At 45.5% G+C, this 19,094-nt stretch overlaps 1 protein-coding gene across 2 annotated transcripts in view; it reads left to right on the forward strand.

The window, feature by feature from the left end:
* Nucleotides 1-151: 151 nt before the first annotated feature.
* LOC132994175 (sarcalumenin-like) overlaps nucleotides 152-19,094 on the forward strand; it is a 46,085-nt gene continuing 27,142 nt past the window's right edge. Inside the window, exons 1-8 of one of the 2 annotated variants that reach the window (XR_009676627.1) lie at nucleotides 152-262; nucleotides 6,339-7,532; nucleotides 10,438-10,539; nucleotides 11,134-11,229; nucleotides 12,024-12,140; nucleotides 13,834-14,067; nucleotides 14,608-14,957; nucleotides 15,826-16,398. Coding sequence is in view for 1 of the 2 variants with exons in the window: in XM_061064377.1 (XP_060920360.1) it covers nucleotides 205-262; nucleotides 6,339-7,532; nucleotides 10,438-10,539; nucleotides 11,134-11,229; nucleotides 12,024-12,140; nucleotides 13,834-14,067; nucleotides 14,608-14,957; nucleotides 15,826-16,326 (2,652 nt within the window). In the remaining variant the exon portion in view is untranslated. Of the gene's footprint in view, nucleotides 263-6,338; nucleotides 7,533-10,437; nucleotides 10,540-11,133; nucleotides 11,230-12,023; nucleotides 12,141-13,833; nucleotides 14,068-14,607; nucleotides 14,958-15,825; nucleotides 17,456-19,094 lie in introns of those variants that run through there. The other variant, XM_061064377.1, reaches the window with a different exon arrangement.

Raw genomic sequence — 19,094 nt, forward strand, 5'->3', positions numbered from 1 at the left:
TCCTCCTCTCTTCTCCTCTCTGCTTCTCTCTTCTGCTCTTTGCTCCTCTCTGCATTCCTTATTGGTCCAGGCAGCTGTTCGGACACAAAATGGCTGACATTGGTGCAGTTGCTGAGTTCCCCCCTCCTCTGGCGTGCCCTTTGACCTTCAGCCGGAGTGGTATATATAGTGGGGAGAGCGAGGGGAAGGCCCCTGGCAGCCAAAATGAAGTCTGTGCTGTGTGCGTGCTGCGTGCTGGCTCTGCTGGCTCTGACTGCTGCAGGTAGGGAGGAGGGCACCACGCTCTGGGGGGGATTTATTCTGTTTGGAGGCATTTTAGGAGACTGTGTGTGTGTGTGTGTGTGTGTGAGAGAAATAGAAATGTTTTGTTGTAAAGTGACTTTTACTTATTAGAGCTCTGAACTTTTGTAGCAGCTGCATGGAAAGTGTTTTTTTTAGGTGAGAGAGTTTGAAGATAGATTTGAATCTTGGAGACATTTCTTTCACCTAAATGTTTCGAAATGTTTCGTCCTGGTGATCAGTTAGCTCTCCTGCACACTTTCTAAAAGAGACAAAGTCGTACTGAAACGCTGCCGATCATTCCAAACACTCAGACAGTTCTCTCTCTCTCTCTCTTCGGTCAAAGACTTCAGATCTGAAGAAGTCTTTGATTCTGACAGAATCTTCAGTTTTAACGACCTTTAAAGATAATTCATGTTGGAAACATGAGCTGCCGTCTTTCTGCAGAGTCATTATAAGAATGAGAGAGTGGAATATGAATCAGCTGTTTTTAGAGTGAAGCTATTTTCTTAAGTGGTCACTCTTCCATCCTGTAATGTTCTGAGGCTTTTTAACAGACATCCCTACGACCTGCAGGTCGTGACCTCGGTTTATTGGAGAAGGAGCGTGTGTCGTATGTTGCTGTGTGAGTGAAGGTTCGACACCAGCTGAGAGGAACTGTCCTCTGGGTTTCATCTTCGCTCTCCGACTTCACACACACACAGACACACACACACACACACACACACACACACACTGCAGATAAAGACACTGATGATCACTTTCCTCCTCTGAGTTTTTATTTAAAGCGGTGGCGTGCAGGTCAGCACTCCTATGAGGAAGGAAGCGTTGAACGCGTTCATCTTGAACGTAAAGCTCTGACACTAGACGAGTGAAGAGGTGAACACGTCCCAGGTGTCGCTCTGCTCGTGTGAAAGGCTGCGAGCTGATTGGTCATGTTTGGTCAGAGTACCCTTGTCTGTCCTTGCACTGTTGCGTACATTTTGGCCTGCACATGTTGCTGGAGTCAGGTGTCAGGCGTCAGTCACACAGAGTCACCAGATACTCTGCTCTCTAAGTCTGTGATACACATCTCTGTTAAGACTCTGTGCTCACACATCCGCAGCGGAAACTCTGGAATATAGAAGAAACATGTAGAACACATGCAGCGTATGTCGACAGGCCGAGTCTCTGCTCTGCTGCGTCTGAAGAGCTGCTAATCTGTGGTTCCAGTCAGCAGGGTTCATGTGGACGGGATGTCCCGGCTAAAAGCAGCATGAGAGAGCACAGCTGAAGAGGAGTGGAGATCAGGATCCACACAGCTGGACTGTTTAAAGTTACAGATAATCACATGATATTAAAAGAAGTGGTGACAGATCTTCACCTCATGACGCAGCAGGCTGCTTTGATTACATTAGAAGATTATCGTCATGACCGGCTCAAAGGCAGATAAAGGGAGAGACACCGAAATAACACCTAAACTGGTTTATTTAAAAAAATATGAATTAAACTGCAAAAGAGATGAAGTCTGGGTGTAGTGTGAGTGAGCGGGTGTGTGAAAAATGTAGTGTGCATGTGCTGGATGGACAAAGTAACCAAACAAGGCGCTGACTGAGGTGTGAGCATCGGGCTCCTGCAACACCAGAAGAGAGAAGGCACAACCTGAAAGGCCACAGGGCCGTCACATTATGATGACCTTCATTAATGAAGACACTGAGTCTTTAGCTGCCAGGTCTGCAAATCGTTTCCCTGCTGCACGTCCACTGTTGCTCCTTCCTTTTTTGATTTCTCCAGTGCATTCAACACCATCCAGCCACAACTGCTGGAAGAGAAGCTGCAGTTGATGGGTGTGGACTCGTCCATCATCTCCTGGATTACTGACTACCTGACAGACAGACCACAGTTTGTCTGACTTGGCAGTGTTCAGTCTGGAATGGTGGAGAGCAGTACAGGAGCTCCACAGGGGACTGTGCCGTCTCCTTTCCGTTTCACCTTGTACACCTCTGACTTTAAGTACAACTCCAGGTCATGCCACTTGCAGAAGTTTTTGATGACTCTGCGGTGGTTGGGTGTATAAGTGATGGGCAAGAGGAGGAGTACAGAGCGCTGGTGGATAACTTTGTGGAGTGGACAGGAAAAAATCACCTGATTCTGAACTTGGATAAGACCAGTGACTTCAGAAGGAAGAGGACAGAGCCACCACCGCTGTGCATCCTGGGAGAGGATGTGTCTGTGGTGGAGGAGTACAAGTACCTGGGTGTCAACATAGACAACAAACTGAACTGGAAGGCCAACACTCAGGCTGTGTACAAGAAGGGGATGAGCTGACTCTACTTTCTGAGGAAGCTGAGATCCTTCAACTTGTGCAGCAAGATGTTGGAGATCTTCTATCAGTCTGTTGTGGCCAGTTCACTGTTCTCTGCTGTGGTCTGCTGGGGGAGCAGCATTGGAGCTGGTGACACTAAGAGACTGGACAAACTCATTAAGAAGGCCTGCTCTGTGACAGGCTGCAAGCTGGACTCTTTTGTAGTGGTGACAGAGAGGAGGACTCTTAACAAAACTGTTATCCATTATGGATAATCCTGATCACCCTCTGTACACCCTACTGGACAAACAGCGGAGCAGCTTCTCCAACAGACTGATCCAACTCCGCTGTCACAAGGACAGATACAGGAAATCATTCTTACCGAAGGCCATAACTCTGTACAACAGCTCACCTCATGCGAGCAGAGAATTGTCATCATGATAATGTCTGTGTCTCCATACTGTCATCTGTTCTGAACATGTTAAATTTACAAATTATCCCTGCACTCAAGTTCACTTCATTTGGCTGTCTACTCGCCGTTATATTGAATAGTTTCTGCTGATAATAAGTCTACACTCATGCACTTTAACTTATGTATCACTGATTGCACAGCTCTGGACAGCTCCCTGTCAAGACGAGACAGATCATTTATGAAGCTTCATTCATTCCTAGAACAGTTCAACAGGGCCCTCAGTCTCTAACTAGACTCGTCTCCTCTGTTGCCCCCTGGTGGTGGAACAAACCACCAAACTCTATTCGAACCGCAGACAGGGTGAGAGAGCTGCAGGGTGAGAGAGCTTCAGGGTGAAGGAGCTGCAGGGTGAGAGAGCTGAAGGGTGAGAGCTGCAGAGCTGCAGGGTGAGAGAGCTGCAAGGTGAGAGAGCTGCAGGGTGAGAGAGCTGCAGGGTGAGAGAGCTGAAGGGTGAGAGAGCTTCAGGGTGAGAGAGCTGCAAGGTGAGAGAGCTGCAGAGCTGCAGGGTGAGAGAGCTGCAGGGTGAGATAGCTGCAGGCTTTTTAGTAAACTTGTCTCAGAGGAAGTGATAAAGGCCAACATGTTGAAGTTACACAGTAAGCCTGACGCATGTCATCAGGACTGGTGTGGATTCATTTATAGATCTCCATGTTAAAGACGCTCTGAGTCACACAAACAGCTGCATGCTGGTTCAGGGAATGTGAGCGACAGTGCAGCTGAGCTGCAGGCCGACCTCCTGACAGTCAGCGGGGGAAGGGGAATCATAACTCCTTTTCACCCTCTGACTCATTGTTCGACTATTTCTGTCTCAAAGCGGTACAGTTCAGCAACCAGGCACCTGTCCCCCCTCTGTCTCCCCTATGTCTCCCTCTATCCCCCCTGTGTCCCCAATGCTGTCTTCTGTCTCCCCCTGCCCCCCCTTTCTCTTCCTGTCCCCCTTGGTCTCCTCAATCTTAACATCCTGTAGTCTGTGATGTGTTGTCATATCTTGTAGTATGAGCATGATGAGATTATAGATTATCCTGCAGTCTTCAGGTGTGCAGCTAACTCTCTCGTTTGACCCCGACCCTGCAGCAGCAGTCTCAGGCATTTAAAATAACTACATAGAAATAATCTGTCTTTCTGCTGATGGTCTTGTTTGCCTCTGTGATAAAGAGACATCCATGTGGTCTTCAGTAAAACTCGTCCCAGGAGCTTTGAGTCCAACGTAAACAAACAGAACACGTTCCAAAGGGACCGTCCTCATCACGTCTCTGAACTGTGGCACACATTTTCACCCTGCCCCATGTTGGCTGCTGCTCATGTTCATGTTACACTGCAGACCATGTTGGAGCACTTTGTCTTTGGACAGCATCCAAACCTTGATAACGGCTCAATCAGAAGATCGGCATCTTCATGATGCCACCATGTCTCTGAGCCTGGATGTCTGCAAGCGACAGGGAGGGAGGACTCTGATCTCTAAGATTCTCACAGTGCCACTAACTACTAAAACTGTCAAGCAGATCAGCCACCCTCTGACTCACGCTCAGGAAGAGAAGCTCAAGTTTGTGAGAATCTCGACAACTTATTTTGTTGCCTCTTAAAGCAGCAGTTTGTAACGTTTCCTCCTTCAATCAGCCATCTCCAAGTCAATCTAATAGAACATTAACTTCCAACAGGGAGAACGGTGTCTCTCATGTCCACAGAGCTGGCCTGTTTTCAGCACTATGTAACATGCATGCTCTGCCTCAGACTTGAAGAAGAGCACATTCTTTGTACTCACAGTTTGCACACGGTGTGGAGGCTATAGGGATAGAAAGGTGATGTTCTCTGATCATCAATGCTGACAATCCCCTCAGGAGGTGATAAGCTCATAAAGCTTCTTGAAACGAGGGCTGACGAGCGACATCATGGGCACAACATAGTTTGACGTGTGATTCAGGGCCTTAAAATAGGGCAAAGAGGCCGTCATGGAGGCTGGTCTCAGGAAAACCAGAGGACATGTAGTCCTGAAAGCATCATTAAGGAGAGCCAGGGATCAAGACGGAGAGGATAATAGTGAAGCCCTTCATCCAGCTCCACTTCTAAATGTTTCTTTACTCAGAAGCAGCTGATCGACTCAGCATCAAGACTTTCTATATCCACACTTCAAAGTCCAATCAGTGAGATGTGTAGTGAGTGAAATGATAAAGTGACCTTACTATATGATCAGATGTACACTTCAGCATGTGGTGTTGTAAAGAAGGAGCCCTCTGCTTTGGCTGACTGGCTGCTTGGCTTTTCTTCTTTTCAAGAGACAGAAAGAAACAACATTTCATTTCAAATAATGAATGCATTAGACCTAACTGTCTGTTAACGCTTACACAAGCAGCTCATTTCATCCATTAACTAGCCCCCCCGCCCCCCGCTTCTCCTGTTCGGGGGTGCGAGGGGGTGGAGCCGATCCCAGCTGTCATTGGGCGAGAGGCGGGGTTACACCCTGGACTGTTCACCAGCCAATCACAGAGCTGACATATAGAGACAGACAACCAGCCACACTCACATTCACACCTACGGACAATTTAGAGTCAGCAGTTAACCTAACGAGCATGTCTTTGGACTGTGGGAAGAAGCAGAAATACCCGGAGAGAACCCCACATGCACGGGGAGAATATGCAGACTCCACAAAGAGAGGCTCCTGTCAGATGGGGATTCAAACCAGGAACCTCCACACAGAGAGACTCCTGTCAGACGGGGATTCAAACCAGGAACCTCCTCACTGTGAGGCTCCTGTCAGACAGGGATTCAAACCAGGAACCTCCACACAGAGAGACTCCTGACAGACTGGGAATTCAAACCAGGAACCTCCGACAGCGTGTGTACAGCCACAAGCAACTCACCCCAAAAGACGTGCAAATCTTCAGGAGTTTTTTATGCACGTTTAAATGATTTCTTTCATCATTGCTGCATTATGACATTAAAACGTGACAACAACAGACGCAGCATTCTTTCATTTAAAGTAACAGAGTCCACTCAGCTGTCTTATTTCAGATCTTCCACACGACCGTCCACTGCACACCAGCCTCAAATAGTCGGGCCTCAGCGCCCCCCATTCAAGGAGCTGAAACCTGAGTCTGATATCAGGGGGGTCACTGACCATCTGATCCACTCAGTGACTGAAAACTGGTCAATCTCTGACATAACAAAGGTTAGGGGTCTGCAGAGGCCCGGCTTGTTCCCACCGTGCGGTCTGATTGGTTAGAAGTCAAGGGAGGAAATAAACATTTTGAGGTATTTCTTTGGACAGCAGAATCACATGTTTCCCTGTCTTTTGTCTCTTTGTAGGGTCCTCCATCCACGATGAGGAGCCTTTGGTGCGTTTGCAGCTCCAGCAGCCCGAGGGAGACCTCTTCTCCTGTGGATGTGACACAACAGAGGAGCCCGCCACCCAGAGCTCCTCCAATGATACTCCGGCCCCCGAGAGGGCCATGTGCCAGCCCTGCTCCAAACCCCCATCCACTTTAGATACTGAAGAAGAGCCGGCTTCCTCCTCAGAGCATGAAGAGGAGCAGGAGGAGGGAGCAGCTCCTGCAGATGAGGATGCTTCTACTGAGGAGGTAACAAGCCATGGAGAACAAGAGGACCTGGAGGAGGCAGCTTCCCGGGAAGAGGAGGCGATGTCTGAGGAGGTGGAGGAGGGAGAAGCTGAGGAGGCAGCAGCGTCTGAAGAGGAGGAAAAGGTGGCTGAGGTTAAGGAAGATGAGGAGGAAGCAGAGGAAGAGGAAGTGAATGAAGCTCAGGAAGAAGTTGCAGAAGAAGAACCTGAAGCTGAAGAAGCTGTCGAGGACACACAGGAGGACACACAGGAGGAAGCAGCAGAGGAGGAGACCGTGGAAGCGTTGATACACGAGGCAGTGGAGGACGAAGATACGGCTGCTGAGGAAGAGGCTGCAGCATCCGAACCTGAACCAGAACCCCAAACAGACTCTGAACCCGAGGAATCAGAGCCAGAAGTCCTTGAAGAACCAGAGTTAGAAGTTGTTTCAGAGCCTGAACCTCAATCAGAGGAGACCGCAGAGCCAGAACCCCAAGACGTTTCAGAGCCAGAGGTTTCAGAGCCTGAACCAGAACCTGAAGTGTCTGCAGAGCCTGAAGGAGAACTCGAGATTACAGCAGAGCCTGAGCCTGAAGTCATTTCAGAGCAGGAGGTGATTCAGGAGCCAGAACCAGAAGTGACTGCAGAACCAAAGATTGAAGCGGTCGCAGAACCAGAGATTGAAGCGGTCACAGAACCAGAGATTGAAGCAGTCGCAGAACCAGAGATTGAAGCGGTCGCAGAACCTGAACCAGAACCAGAGGCTGTTTTGGAGGAGATAGCACCAGAACCTGTTGAGGTTTTGGAGGAGGAACCAGTGGAAACCACAGAGGAGGAACCTGTTGATATGGAGGAGGTGACTGTGGAGGCGGTGACGGAGGCGGTGACGGAGGAGGCGACGGAGGAGGCGACGGAGGAGGAGCCTGCACAGTCTCAAACTGAAGGTACAATCAGATAAAAGCATCCAGACAATACGTCTTGATTACAGATTACATATTGTGCAAAATACATACTGTCTCTCTCTCTCTTTCTGTCTCTCTTTCTCTCTCTCTCTCTCTCTCTCTCTCTCTCTCTCTCTCTCTCGTCTCGTCCTCTCTCTCTCTTTCTGTCTCTCTCTTTCTCTCTCTCTTTCTGTCTCTCTTTCTCTCTCTCTCTCTCTCGTCTGTCTCTCTCTTTCTGTCTCTCTCTTTCTCTCTCTCTCTCTTTCTGTCTCTCTCTTTCTCTCTCTCTTTCTGTCTCTCTTTCTCTCTCTCTCGTCTGTCTCTCTCTTTCTCTCTCTCTCTCTCTCGTCTCTCTCTCTCTTTCTCTCTCTCTCTTTCTGTCTCTCTTTCTCTCTCTCTCTTTCTGTCTCTCTTTCTCTCTCTCTCTTGTCTCGTCCTCTCTCTCTCTTTCTGTCTCTCTCTTGTCTCGTCCTCTCTCTCTCTCTCGTCTCGTCCTCTCTCTCTCTTTCTGTCTCTCTCTCTGTCTCTCTCTCGTCTCGTCCCTCTCGCTCTGTCTGTCTCACTTGTCTCGTTCTCTCTCTCTCTTTCTGTCTCTCTCTCGTCCTCTCTCTCTCTTTCTGTCTCTCTCTGGGACATGCCGAACCTCCACAATCTGACCCTGTGTATAGCTGAAGGGGGAATTAGCAGCAGCCTTTGCTCCAGAAATAAACAAACAAAAATAGCCGAGAAGAGGAATAGAGACGGATGGACACCAGCGTGATGATATAACAGTGGAGTGTGTACTCACACAGATGCCGTGCTCACTCACGACACAGGAAGCCATTTACCTGAGGGAGCAGATTCTGTGGGGGTCTTAGTCCTTATCTTTGACAGCTTAACTGGATAATACAACGGTGTTCATTTGATTTGAGCAACATTGTTTTAATCATGTTTGTATGGTGGCCCAGAAGGTGCAAAGGTGTAAAATCCTGCAGTTCCTCGAGTGTCCACTAGATGCTGGCTGCAGAAGCACAAGAAGTCACATACACACCCATTCTTAAAAGCTTGTGTATGATGTCTATGATGTGTATGATTTCTATGATGTGTATGTTGTGTATGATGTGTATGATGTGTATGTTGTGTATGATGTGTATGTTGTGTATGATGTGTATGATGTGTATGTTGTGTATGATGTGTATGGTGTGTTGTTGTGTATGTTGTGTATGTTGTGTATGTTGTGTATGATGTGTATGATGTGTATGATGTGTATGATGTGTTGTTGTGTATGTTGTGTATGATGTGTAGTTGTGTATGATGTGTATGTTGTGTATGATGTGTATGATGTGTATGATGTGTATGATGTGTATGTTGTGTATGATGTGTATGTGTATGATGTGTATGATGTGTATGTTGTGTATGATGTGTATAATGTGTATGATGTGTTGTTGTGTATGATGTGTTGTTGTGTATGATGTGTATGATGTGTATGATGTGTATGGTGTGTTGTTGTGTATGTTGTGTATGATGTGTATGATGTGTATGATGTGTATGTTGTGTATGATGTGTATGATGTGTATGTTGTGTATGATGTGTATGTGTATGATGTGTATGTTGTGTATAATGTGTATGTTGTGTATGATGTGTATAATGTGTATGATGTGTATGATGTGTATGATGTGTATAATGTGTATGATGTGTATGATGTGTATGTTGTGTATAATGTGTATGATGTGTATGATGTGTATGTTGTGTATGATGTGTATGATGTGTTGTTGTGTATGATGTGTATGATGTGTATGTTGTGTATAATGTGTATGATGTGTATGATGTGTATGTTGTGTATAATGTGTATGATGTGTATGTTGTGTATAATGTGTATGATGTGTATGATGTGTATGTTGTGTATGTGTATGTTGTGTATGATGTGTATGATGTGTATGTTGTGTATGATGTGTATGATGTGTTGTTGTGTATGTTGTGTATGATGTGTAGTTGTGTATGTTGTGTATGGTGTGTATGATGTGTATGATGTGTATGATGTGTATGTTGTGTATGATGTGTATGTGTATGATGTGTATGTTGTGTATGATGTGTATGATGTGTATGATGTGTATGATGTGTATGTTGTGTATGATGTGTATAATGTGTATGATGTGTTGTTGTGTATGATGTGTTGTTGTGTATGATGTGTATGATGTGTATGATGTGTATGGTGTGTTGTTGTGTATGTTGTGTATGATGTGTATGATGTGTATGATGTGTATGTTGTGTATGATGTGTATGATGTGTATGTTGTGTATGATGTGTATGTGTATGATGTGTATGTTGTGTATAATGTGTATGTTGTGTATGATGTGTATGATGTGTATGATGTGTATGATGTGTATAATGTGTATGATGTGTATGATGTGTATGTTGTGTATAATGTGTATGATGTGTATGATGTGTATGTTGTGTATAATGTGTATGATGTGTATGTTGTGTATGATGTGTATGATGTGTTGTTGTGTATGATGTGTATGATGTGTATGTTGTGTATAATGTGTATGATGTGTATGATGTGTATGTTGTGTATAATGTGTATGATGTGTATGTTGTGTATAATATGTATGATGTGTATGATGTGTATGTTGTGTATGTGTATGTTGTGTATGATGTGTATGATGTGTATGTTCTGTATGATGTGTATGATGTGTATGTTGTGTATGATGTGTATGTTGTGTATGTTGTGTATGATGTGTATGTTGTGTATAATGTGTATGATGTGTATGTTGTGTATGTTGTGTATGATGTGTATGATGTGTATGATGTGTTGTTGTGTATAATGTGTTTGTATTGTAATTGACTGTCACCCTGTAAACTGTGCATAAAGTCCTAGAAGAATAAGGTTTACTATACCACATGACTGACTATCTGCTCCTCCAATCAGAGCGAAAGGAAGGAGCAGCTGCGGGCCCAAAGCCGAGGGACAGGTCCCACATTGAGAACACGCTGCGATTGGCGGCAGCTGAACCCTCCGCAGAGTTCTCAGGTAAGAAGCAAACACGTTGAAACATGATGACGGGAGGGTTAGGGTCCTGCAGATGTGTTCACATGTTCTGTGCTGCCAAGCGTTTCAAACGTCTCTCAGACCTTCTCTGCAGAAATGCCTGAAGTGTTGCACTGAAACACAGAAGTCAGCCGATTGTTTACAGAAACTCTGACAGTGGAAAAGAAAAACAGATGTTTGCATGTGAATGAAAGGAAGCTTTACACAACGTTTGGAGCTTTTCTGCCATAACTATTTTGAAGATTGCTTCATGATGTCCACTCCCTGGGCTGGCATCCAACAGTGTGATTTCAGTATGTATCTGTGTGTATGTGTGCGAGCGTGCACGTCCAGAGGCAGGTGATTAATCAGTGCAGTAGTGAAACTCTGTCCTGGGCATGAAAGCCTCTCTGTGCTCTCAAAGCAGATTGGTTTATTTCAGATCAGCCAGCGTGCTGCAGCAGAGCCCGTCTCTGTGAATCACCTCAGCTGAGTCCCTTTATGAGAGTCATTCATCATGTGCTGTTGAAGCATGTGTTGTAATCTGTAACGCCATTACATCCCAATTATAACATCCCACCTCTTCTCTGTTTGAAGCTGCGATGAAGACGCTGCTGAGCACATACCACAACGCCATCAAGCCGATGGAGCAGGCCTTCAAGTACAACGAGCTCAGGCAGCACGAAGTCACAGGTAAGTCTGCCTCCTATTGGTGATAAAGAAGCAGCAACCTCCAGGGATGAAAAATGAAGGTTTGAAAAATCCTGCAGTTCCTTGAGTGTCCACTAGAGGCTGGCTGCAGAAGCACAGGAAGTCACATACACACCCATTCTTAAAAGCCTGTTTTTACAGCAGAGATGACCATGTCTAACAGGTGGGATTAGGGTTGTTTAAATAGGTCTGATTAGATCAGGTCTCGATCGGCACACACCAAAACATTTAGTTCCTTCAGTTAAAGGTTTGACAATAACCTGGAGCTGCAGAGAAACATTAAAGTAAGAACAAAGTCATAATGAATCCCAGAGAGAGCCGAACCCTGACTAACCAAGACACGTACCATCAGGGCTCTGTGTGCTGAAAAGGGGACTCACTAAAACTTTGATCCATCACACTTGAGCCAGGGAGGATTAGTGATGCTGAGGAGCTGCAGAGCAAAGACTGCAGGCTGGGGAACATTACTCTGCTGCCCCTTGTGGTGAAGGGTGGAAATGCCTGTATTTAACTCTGGTGAATATTTATGTGACACAAGTGTGATCAGCACTTTTACTTTGAAATGCACTTTGGTTACTTACTGTGTGTGTGTGTCTGTCTGTCTGTCTGTGTGTTTGTGTGTGTGTGTGTGTCTGTCTGTGTGTGTGTGTGTGTGTGTGTGTGTGTGTGTGTGTGTGTGTGTGTGTGTGTGTGTGTGTGTGTGTCTGTCTCTGTGTGTGTGTGTGTGTCTGTCTCTGTGTGTGTGTGTGTGTGTGTGTGTGTGTGTATCTCTGCAGACGGTGAGGTGACCTCTAAGCCCATGGTTCTGTTCCTGGGACCCTGGAGTGTAGGCAAATCCTCCATGATCAACTACCTGCTGGGTCTTCATGGAACCTCACAGCAGCTCTACACAGGTTCACACTGAATACACACCGAACACACACCGAACACACACGGAATACACTGAATACACACTGAATACACACTGAACACACACTGAATACACACTGAACACACACTGAACACACACCGAATACACTGAATACACACTGAACACACACTGAACACACACTGAACACACACCGAATACACTGAATACACACTGAACACACACTGAACACACACTGAACACACACTGAATACACACCGAATACACTGAATACACACTGAACACACACTGAACACACACTGAACACACACTGAACACACACCGAATACACTGAATACACACTGAACACACACTGAACACACACTGAACACACACTGAACACACACCGAATACACTGAATACACACCGAACACACACTGAACACACACTGAACACACACTGAATACACTGAACACACACTGAACACACACTGAATACACTGAATACACTGAACACACACTGAACAAACACTGAATACACTGAATACACTGAACACACACTGAACACACACTGAACACACACTGAACACACACTGAACAAACACTGAATACACTGAATACACACTGAACACACACTGAACAAACACTGAATACACTGAATACACACTGAACACACACTGAACAAACACTGAATACACTGAACACACACTGAACACACACTGAACAAACACTGAATACACTGAACACACACTGAACACACACTGAACACACACTGAACAAACACTGAACACACACTGAACACACACTGAACACACACTGAACACACACTGAACAAACACTGAATACACTGAACACACACTGAACACACACTGAACACACACTGAACACACACTGAACAAACACTGAATACACTGAATACACTGAACACACACTGAACACACACTGAATACACACTGAACACACACTGAACACACACTGAACACACACTGAACACACACAGAATACACACCGAATACACACCGAACACACACTGAATACACACTGAACACACACTGAACACACACTGAACACACACTGAACACACACCGAATACACACCGAATACACACCGAACACACACTGAATACACACTGAACACACACAGAATACACACTGAATACACACAGAATACACACTGAACACACACTGAACACACACTGAACACACACTGAACACACACAGAATACACACTGAACACACACTGAACACACACTGAACACACACTGAACACACACTGAATACACACTGAACACACACAGAATACACACTGAACACACACTGAACACACACTGAACACACACTGAACACACACCGAATACACACTGAACACACACTGAACACACACTGAACACACACTGAATACACACTGAACACACACAGAATACACACTGAATACACACTGAACACACACAGAATACACACTGAATACACACTGAACAGGTGACTCGTAGTGACGTGTAGAATAATTCACTTCAGACTTCTCAAGTTTTCATGATGTCCATCTTTTTAACATCGTTAAGATTTAAAAGTCGTCTCATAGGTTTTTTGTTTCAGGAATATTTGTCCTTCAGGGCCACCGAACCTCCTCCTTCACACCACTTTATAAACTGAGTAACGATGAGACATGGAGAACTCTAATGGTGTGGGGTTCTTTGATTGTTCAGGATTCTGCAGACTCCTCACCTCTCCATGTGTCCACCAGGTGCTGAGCCCACCACCTCAGAGTACACGGTCATAATGCACGGGGACAAGTTTAAGACCATCGAGGGCATCGTCATGGCAGCAGACAGCTCACGCTCATTCTCACCTCTAGAGAAATTTGGCCAAGGTTTCCTGGAGCGTCTGGTGGGCATCGAGATGCCCCACAAGCTGCTGGAGAGGGTAACCTTCGTTGACACGCCCGGCATCATCGAGAACCGCAAGCAGCAGGAGAGAGGTGACCAACGCTGCAGAGTTCACTGTCTGTTTGTTCACGACAGCAACCATTTATAAATGAAGAAGATTCTGAAGCGTTTGACGAATGTGACCAAATGGTTTTTCACCTTCTGAATTTTAGTATTTTTTTATTGTTTTTTTATTATTTAAGTTTATTTAAACAGGAGAACCTCATTGAGATTAAGAATGTAATTTGCAAGAGTGTCCTGGCCTAGAGGGGCAGCAGCACAACAAAGAGTTACAGACATAAAACACAGAGTAATTACAAACACACTTTAACATGTCTTGAGTCACAGAGCACAAAGTCATTAAAGCATCTACAAACTGAAGCATCTTCCTCACACACCTTCAATCTACTTTTAAATGATTTAAAGAGACATGCACCCCCAGACACAGATCATCCTGCAGGAGATTCCAGGCCGCCGGAGCAGCGAACCTGAAACTCCTTTTCCCCATTTCAAGACGCACTTTGCATCATTTCCTGAACCATGAATATTATAAACGACATGAGTGTGACCAGTTTCTGCCCCCCCCCCCTCAGGTTACCCCTACAATGAGGTGTGCCAGTGGTTCATCGATCGAGCAGATCTCATCTTCCTCGTCTTCGACCCCACCAAGCTGGACGTGGGCGGCGAGCTGGAGATGCTCTTCAAGCAAATGAAGGGCCGCGAGTCTCAGATTCGCCTGATCCTCAACAAGGCCGACAGCCTGACCACGCAGGACCTGATGAGGGTCTACGGAGCCCTGTTCTGGAGCATGGCGCCGCTCATCAACGCCACAGAGCCTCCACGGGTTTACGTCAGCTCCTTCTGGCCTCAGGATTACGCTGCAGACACCAGCCGAGGACTCTTCATAAAGGAGGAGACATCTCTGCTGGAGGACCTGAACCAGGTTCACAGTCTACAAACACAAACTCAGACTGAGTGTTTCACTGAACTCCAGCTGCATGAACACATTCTCAGTGACATGTGGGGGCGTGAAGTCACCCCTCACGCTCAGAGTCTTTCTCCGCTCCTCCTGTTCTTTGACAAAAATGAAAGTTTGATAAACTCACATTATCAAAGACAAGTCACATTATTTTTTTTATTTATTGATTTAACCTTTATTTAACAAGGTTGGTCCCATTGAGATTAAAAACCTATTTTTCAAGGGAGACCTGGCCAAGACAGGCAGCAGCAAAAACACAAAGTTACAGACGGAAATACAAAGAGAGACACAGTACAATTTACAAAGCACAACATTTTGGATTAAAATAGAAACATCTATGAGTCATATTTGGGAATCAGTTGTTCAAACAGCCGAGCTGCATCGACATCCTATAGAATCTGCTTCCATGTCCTTCATTTTAGATTTAAAAACATTTAAGGACACCAGCTCAGCATAAAGAGGTCCTGAGCATAAAGAGGTCCTGAGAACACAAAGAATACTGAATACTGGTCTTAGATCAAATGACGCTCCAAAGATGGACGACTGAACAGAGTCTCTTATTACAGCGCTCCGTGTGATTGGAAGTATTCACAGTAAAAACCAGAGCGTTCTTATGAAGCAGCTTCAGAATATTCATGAAGGTGTTACTGGTCTTTGTTACTACGTTTAAGTCCCACCGCTCGCTCGCTGTGATTTTTCCTGAATATTTTCTCCTGCGTTCATCTGCTCCTCTCCTCTTGTCACTTACAATAAAGGAAAAACAAGATGTTGTGGTTTTAACAACAGCCTTCAGCCTCCTCTCACTCCTCTCTCTCTCTCTCCTCTCCTTTAGGTGATCGAGAATCAAATAGAGAACAAGATCGCCTTCATCCGCCAGCACGCCATCCGTGTTCGCATCCACGCTCTCCTGGTGGACCGCTACCTACAGACCTACTACGACAAGCTGGGCTGGTTCAGCGACCCCTACGAGGTCTTCCAGGACATCGTCAACGACCCGGACAAGTACTACATCTTCAAATCCATCCTGGCCAAAACCAACGTCAGCAAGTTCGACCTCCCGGACAAAGAGGCCTACCAGGACTTCTTCGGCGTGAACCCCGTGTCCGGCTTCAAGCAGCTGTCATACCACTGCAGCTGGAGCGCCGGATGTCTGCTGGAGAACATCGAGAGGGCCATCTCACACACGCTCCCGGCTCTGCTCAGCGGCGTCAGCAAGGCCTCAGACACGCCTGCACCCACCAAGGCTGCACCTCCACCTCCCCCTCCACTCCCCGGAACCTGCGAGGGACCCGGGTGTGAGGAGACACCAAAGAACCGCTGGAGGAGGCAGTGACAGGGAGGAGAGAGGGGAGCAGGAGGCGGGATCAGAGGAGGCAGTGAGAGGGAGGAGAGAGGAGGCAGTGAGGTGGAGGAGAGAGGGGAGCAGGAGGACATACTGGCTGCTGCATTGTTATCAGAGAAGCCAGCACTTCAACATAGAATGTTTCCTTAATGTCTGATCATATAGTAAGGTCACTTTATCATTTCACTCACTACACATCTCACTGGTTGGACCTTTAAGGTTTATGTTTAGGTGAAGTATCCTAATGTGCATGACAAACGACATCCCATAAAAAACATCAACACGACATGTTCATGAAGATATCTTCACTGGGACAAGATTTGTATTTTTGGGCTTTTTTTGGGCCTTCATTACAAAGACAGGACAAGAGAGAGAGAGAAAGAGAGAGAGAGGGACGACATGCAGGAAAGCCACAGGTCAGCTGTAGACCCGGACCACTACATGGGGCGCTCAAACCAACCACTCGTCCCCAGGCACCTGAAGACCCCTCTTCACCTTCACTTGTCCTTACAGAGATGATCAACATGTTTCTGGGTCTCTGGAGGAGCCAAACACTGAATGTTTATGACTTCATTTAAACATAGACATCTATGTTTACTAACACCATCACTCATGAACACATCTGATGATTTCTTTTCCCGCCCTTTTTCCCCCTCTGTACATTATTTATTCCTCTTTGAGTGACGTGAGCGGTTTGACGTTGAACACCGCCTGCCGCTCTTCAGTCGTCTGTGTCGTGTGCTGTGTCTTTACATTGTGATTCTTTTCATGGCGGGACGTTTAGAACAGAATCATGTGTTCTCTATGTCCCCGCCTCGTCGTTAGCAGGAGCCATGTTGGTCACTGTGCTGTATTATTGTTTCTCTTTACTTCACTGCGTCACTCTAAAACATTTAGTTTGACTCTAACGTCCTCCACACTCATTGACGAGCAGCTTCCTGTTGAACGTGAGCTGGTTGTGATGTCACCGCGGCCTCTCGGCTCTCTGGATGCTGCTGGTTTGACCTCCACCCGGCTGAACACCACATGGGTATTCCCTAAACCAATCAAATCTCGTCCTTGTTTCTTAAAGTCTGTTTGTATTTGTGTGATTTCTTTTGATTAAAAACAGAGAAACGTCTGCAGCCTTCCTTTGTGTCCTTTGAAAGACTAATGAGATCTCTCTCCCAAAGACTATTTATAATTAACATCACTTCGTAGTCAAGCTGCAAGATTCATGGTGAGGAGTGTTTGGGGAGGACAGCAGCGCTATGCTCCTCTCGACGTCCCCCCTCATGATGAAATATCACAGACTGATGTGATCCTACATCACAGCATGAATTACAAACATGATTCAAGAGGTGTGAGAATATAAAAGAAAGAAAGAAAACGCAATAACAATCTAAAAAAACCTGTTTGTTTGTTTAATTTGGCAGTGAGTAAAATCAGCCACCAGGAGGCGCCTCAGCTCAGCGTGTAACCTGACTGAACCTCCAGTGTGAACACGGCAGGCTGGAACAACTTCATCTCAGATATAAATGCTTCATTCTAATCAAAACTAGTTAGAAAACTGGATAGAAAATATCTAAACTTTAAATATCTGATTACCTCCACATTCCTGATCATTTTACTTTCTTTAAAGGGGACATATTCTGAAAACTGCTCTTCTACAGTGTATGTGAACATATATTTGGGTAACCTGAGTGTCTACTGACCCACAAAATGTGAAATAAACCCATCCAGTCCTTTGTTTGTGGTCTGCATAAGTCTTACAACACAGAGAAAAATGCTGTGTTTCATATGTGCTCTCCTTGTGATGTCACAGTGGGATTCAGGTAAAAAGAAATCCCCCTCGAACAAAACTTTTGAGCAGGTCCGCCATTTTTATTGTCACTACCAAGGAGTGATGTCTACGGGGAAAACTCAGGGGGGGCTCATTGCATTTAAAGACACACACACACCAAAACGGAGCGTTCTGAGAGAGCTGGTTTATACAGGGTCACAAACCTCCTCTGGTGCTTGATTCATGTTATATTTTGACCAAAGCACAGCACAGATGTTTCATTTAGACCACATGAGACTGTTTGAAAAGGTGGAGAAAGAGGATAATATGTCCTCTTTAATGTTAGTGTGAGCGTCACATCTTCACATGTCTGCAGGCCGACGACCTTCAGCAGCAATAACACGAGATTAGACTCTCTGAGAGCAGCTCTTATAGACGCATGGATCGATGGTAAATGGACTTAAGCTTGGATATTTCTTTTCTAGTCTTCAAAGCGCTTTTACACCGCAGGTCACACATACACATTCACACCCTGATGGTAGAGGCTGCTGTGTAAAGACACCATCAGTTTTTTTTTTATATTTTATTTATACATTTTCAGTTTTATAAACAAACAGCACAGCAACAAAAAAGCCCCCCTAAGACAAAGAGGACTTAGAAAAATAAGAATAATAAAGCAAAACAACAACAAAGACACGCTCTTATAGGATATCTTACAATACAGTAAGTCAACATTTGTTTTTCAACAAGAATCAGCGCCAACTGTTAAGAGATCACGGTGTGTCTCATTGGCCTAGGACAGTATAAGTACATGGTTTCTATACATATAAGTAGTGTGGACAACTGTTACAATCAGAAAACAAACAAACAAACAAACTTATACAAGCAGAAAAAAACTTTAGGTTGTCTTTGATAAGTAAGACAAGAATGGTTGCCACATTTTATCAAAGGTTGTAGAGCTGAGAGAGACACTATATCGGACCCTCTCCAGCGGTAG

Source organism: Labrus mixtus, chromosome 2, assembly GCF_963584025.1.
Source record: "Labrus mixtus chromosome 2, fLabMix1.1, whole genome shotgun sequence".
Taxonomy (NCBI): domain Eukaryota; kingdom Metazoa; phylum Chordata; class Actinopteri; order Labriformes; family Labridae; genus Labrus; species Labrus mixtus.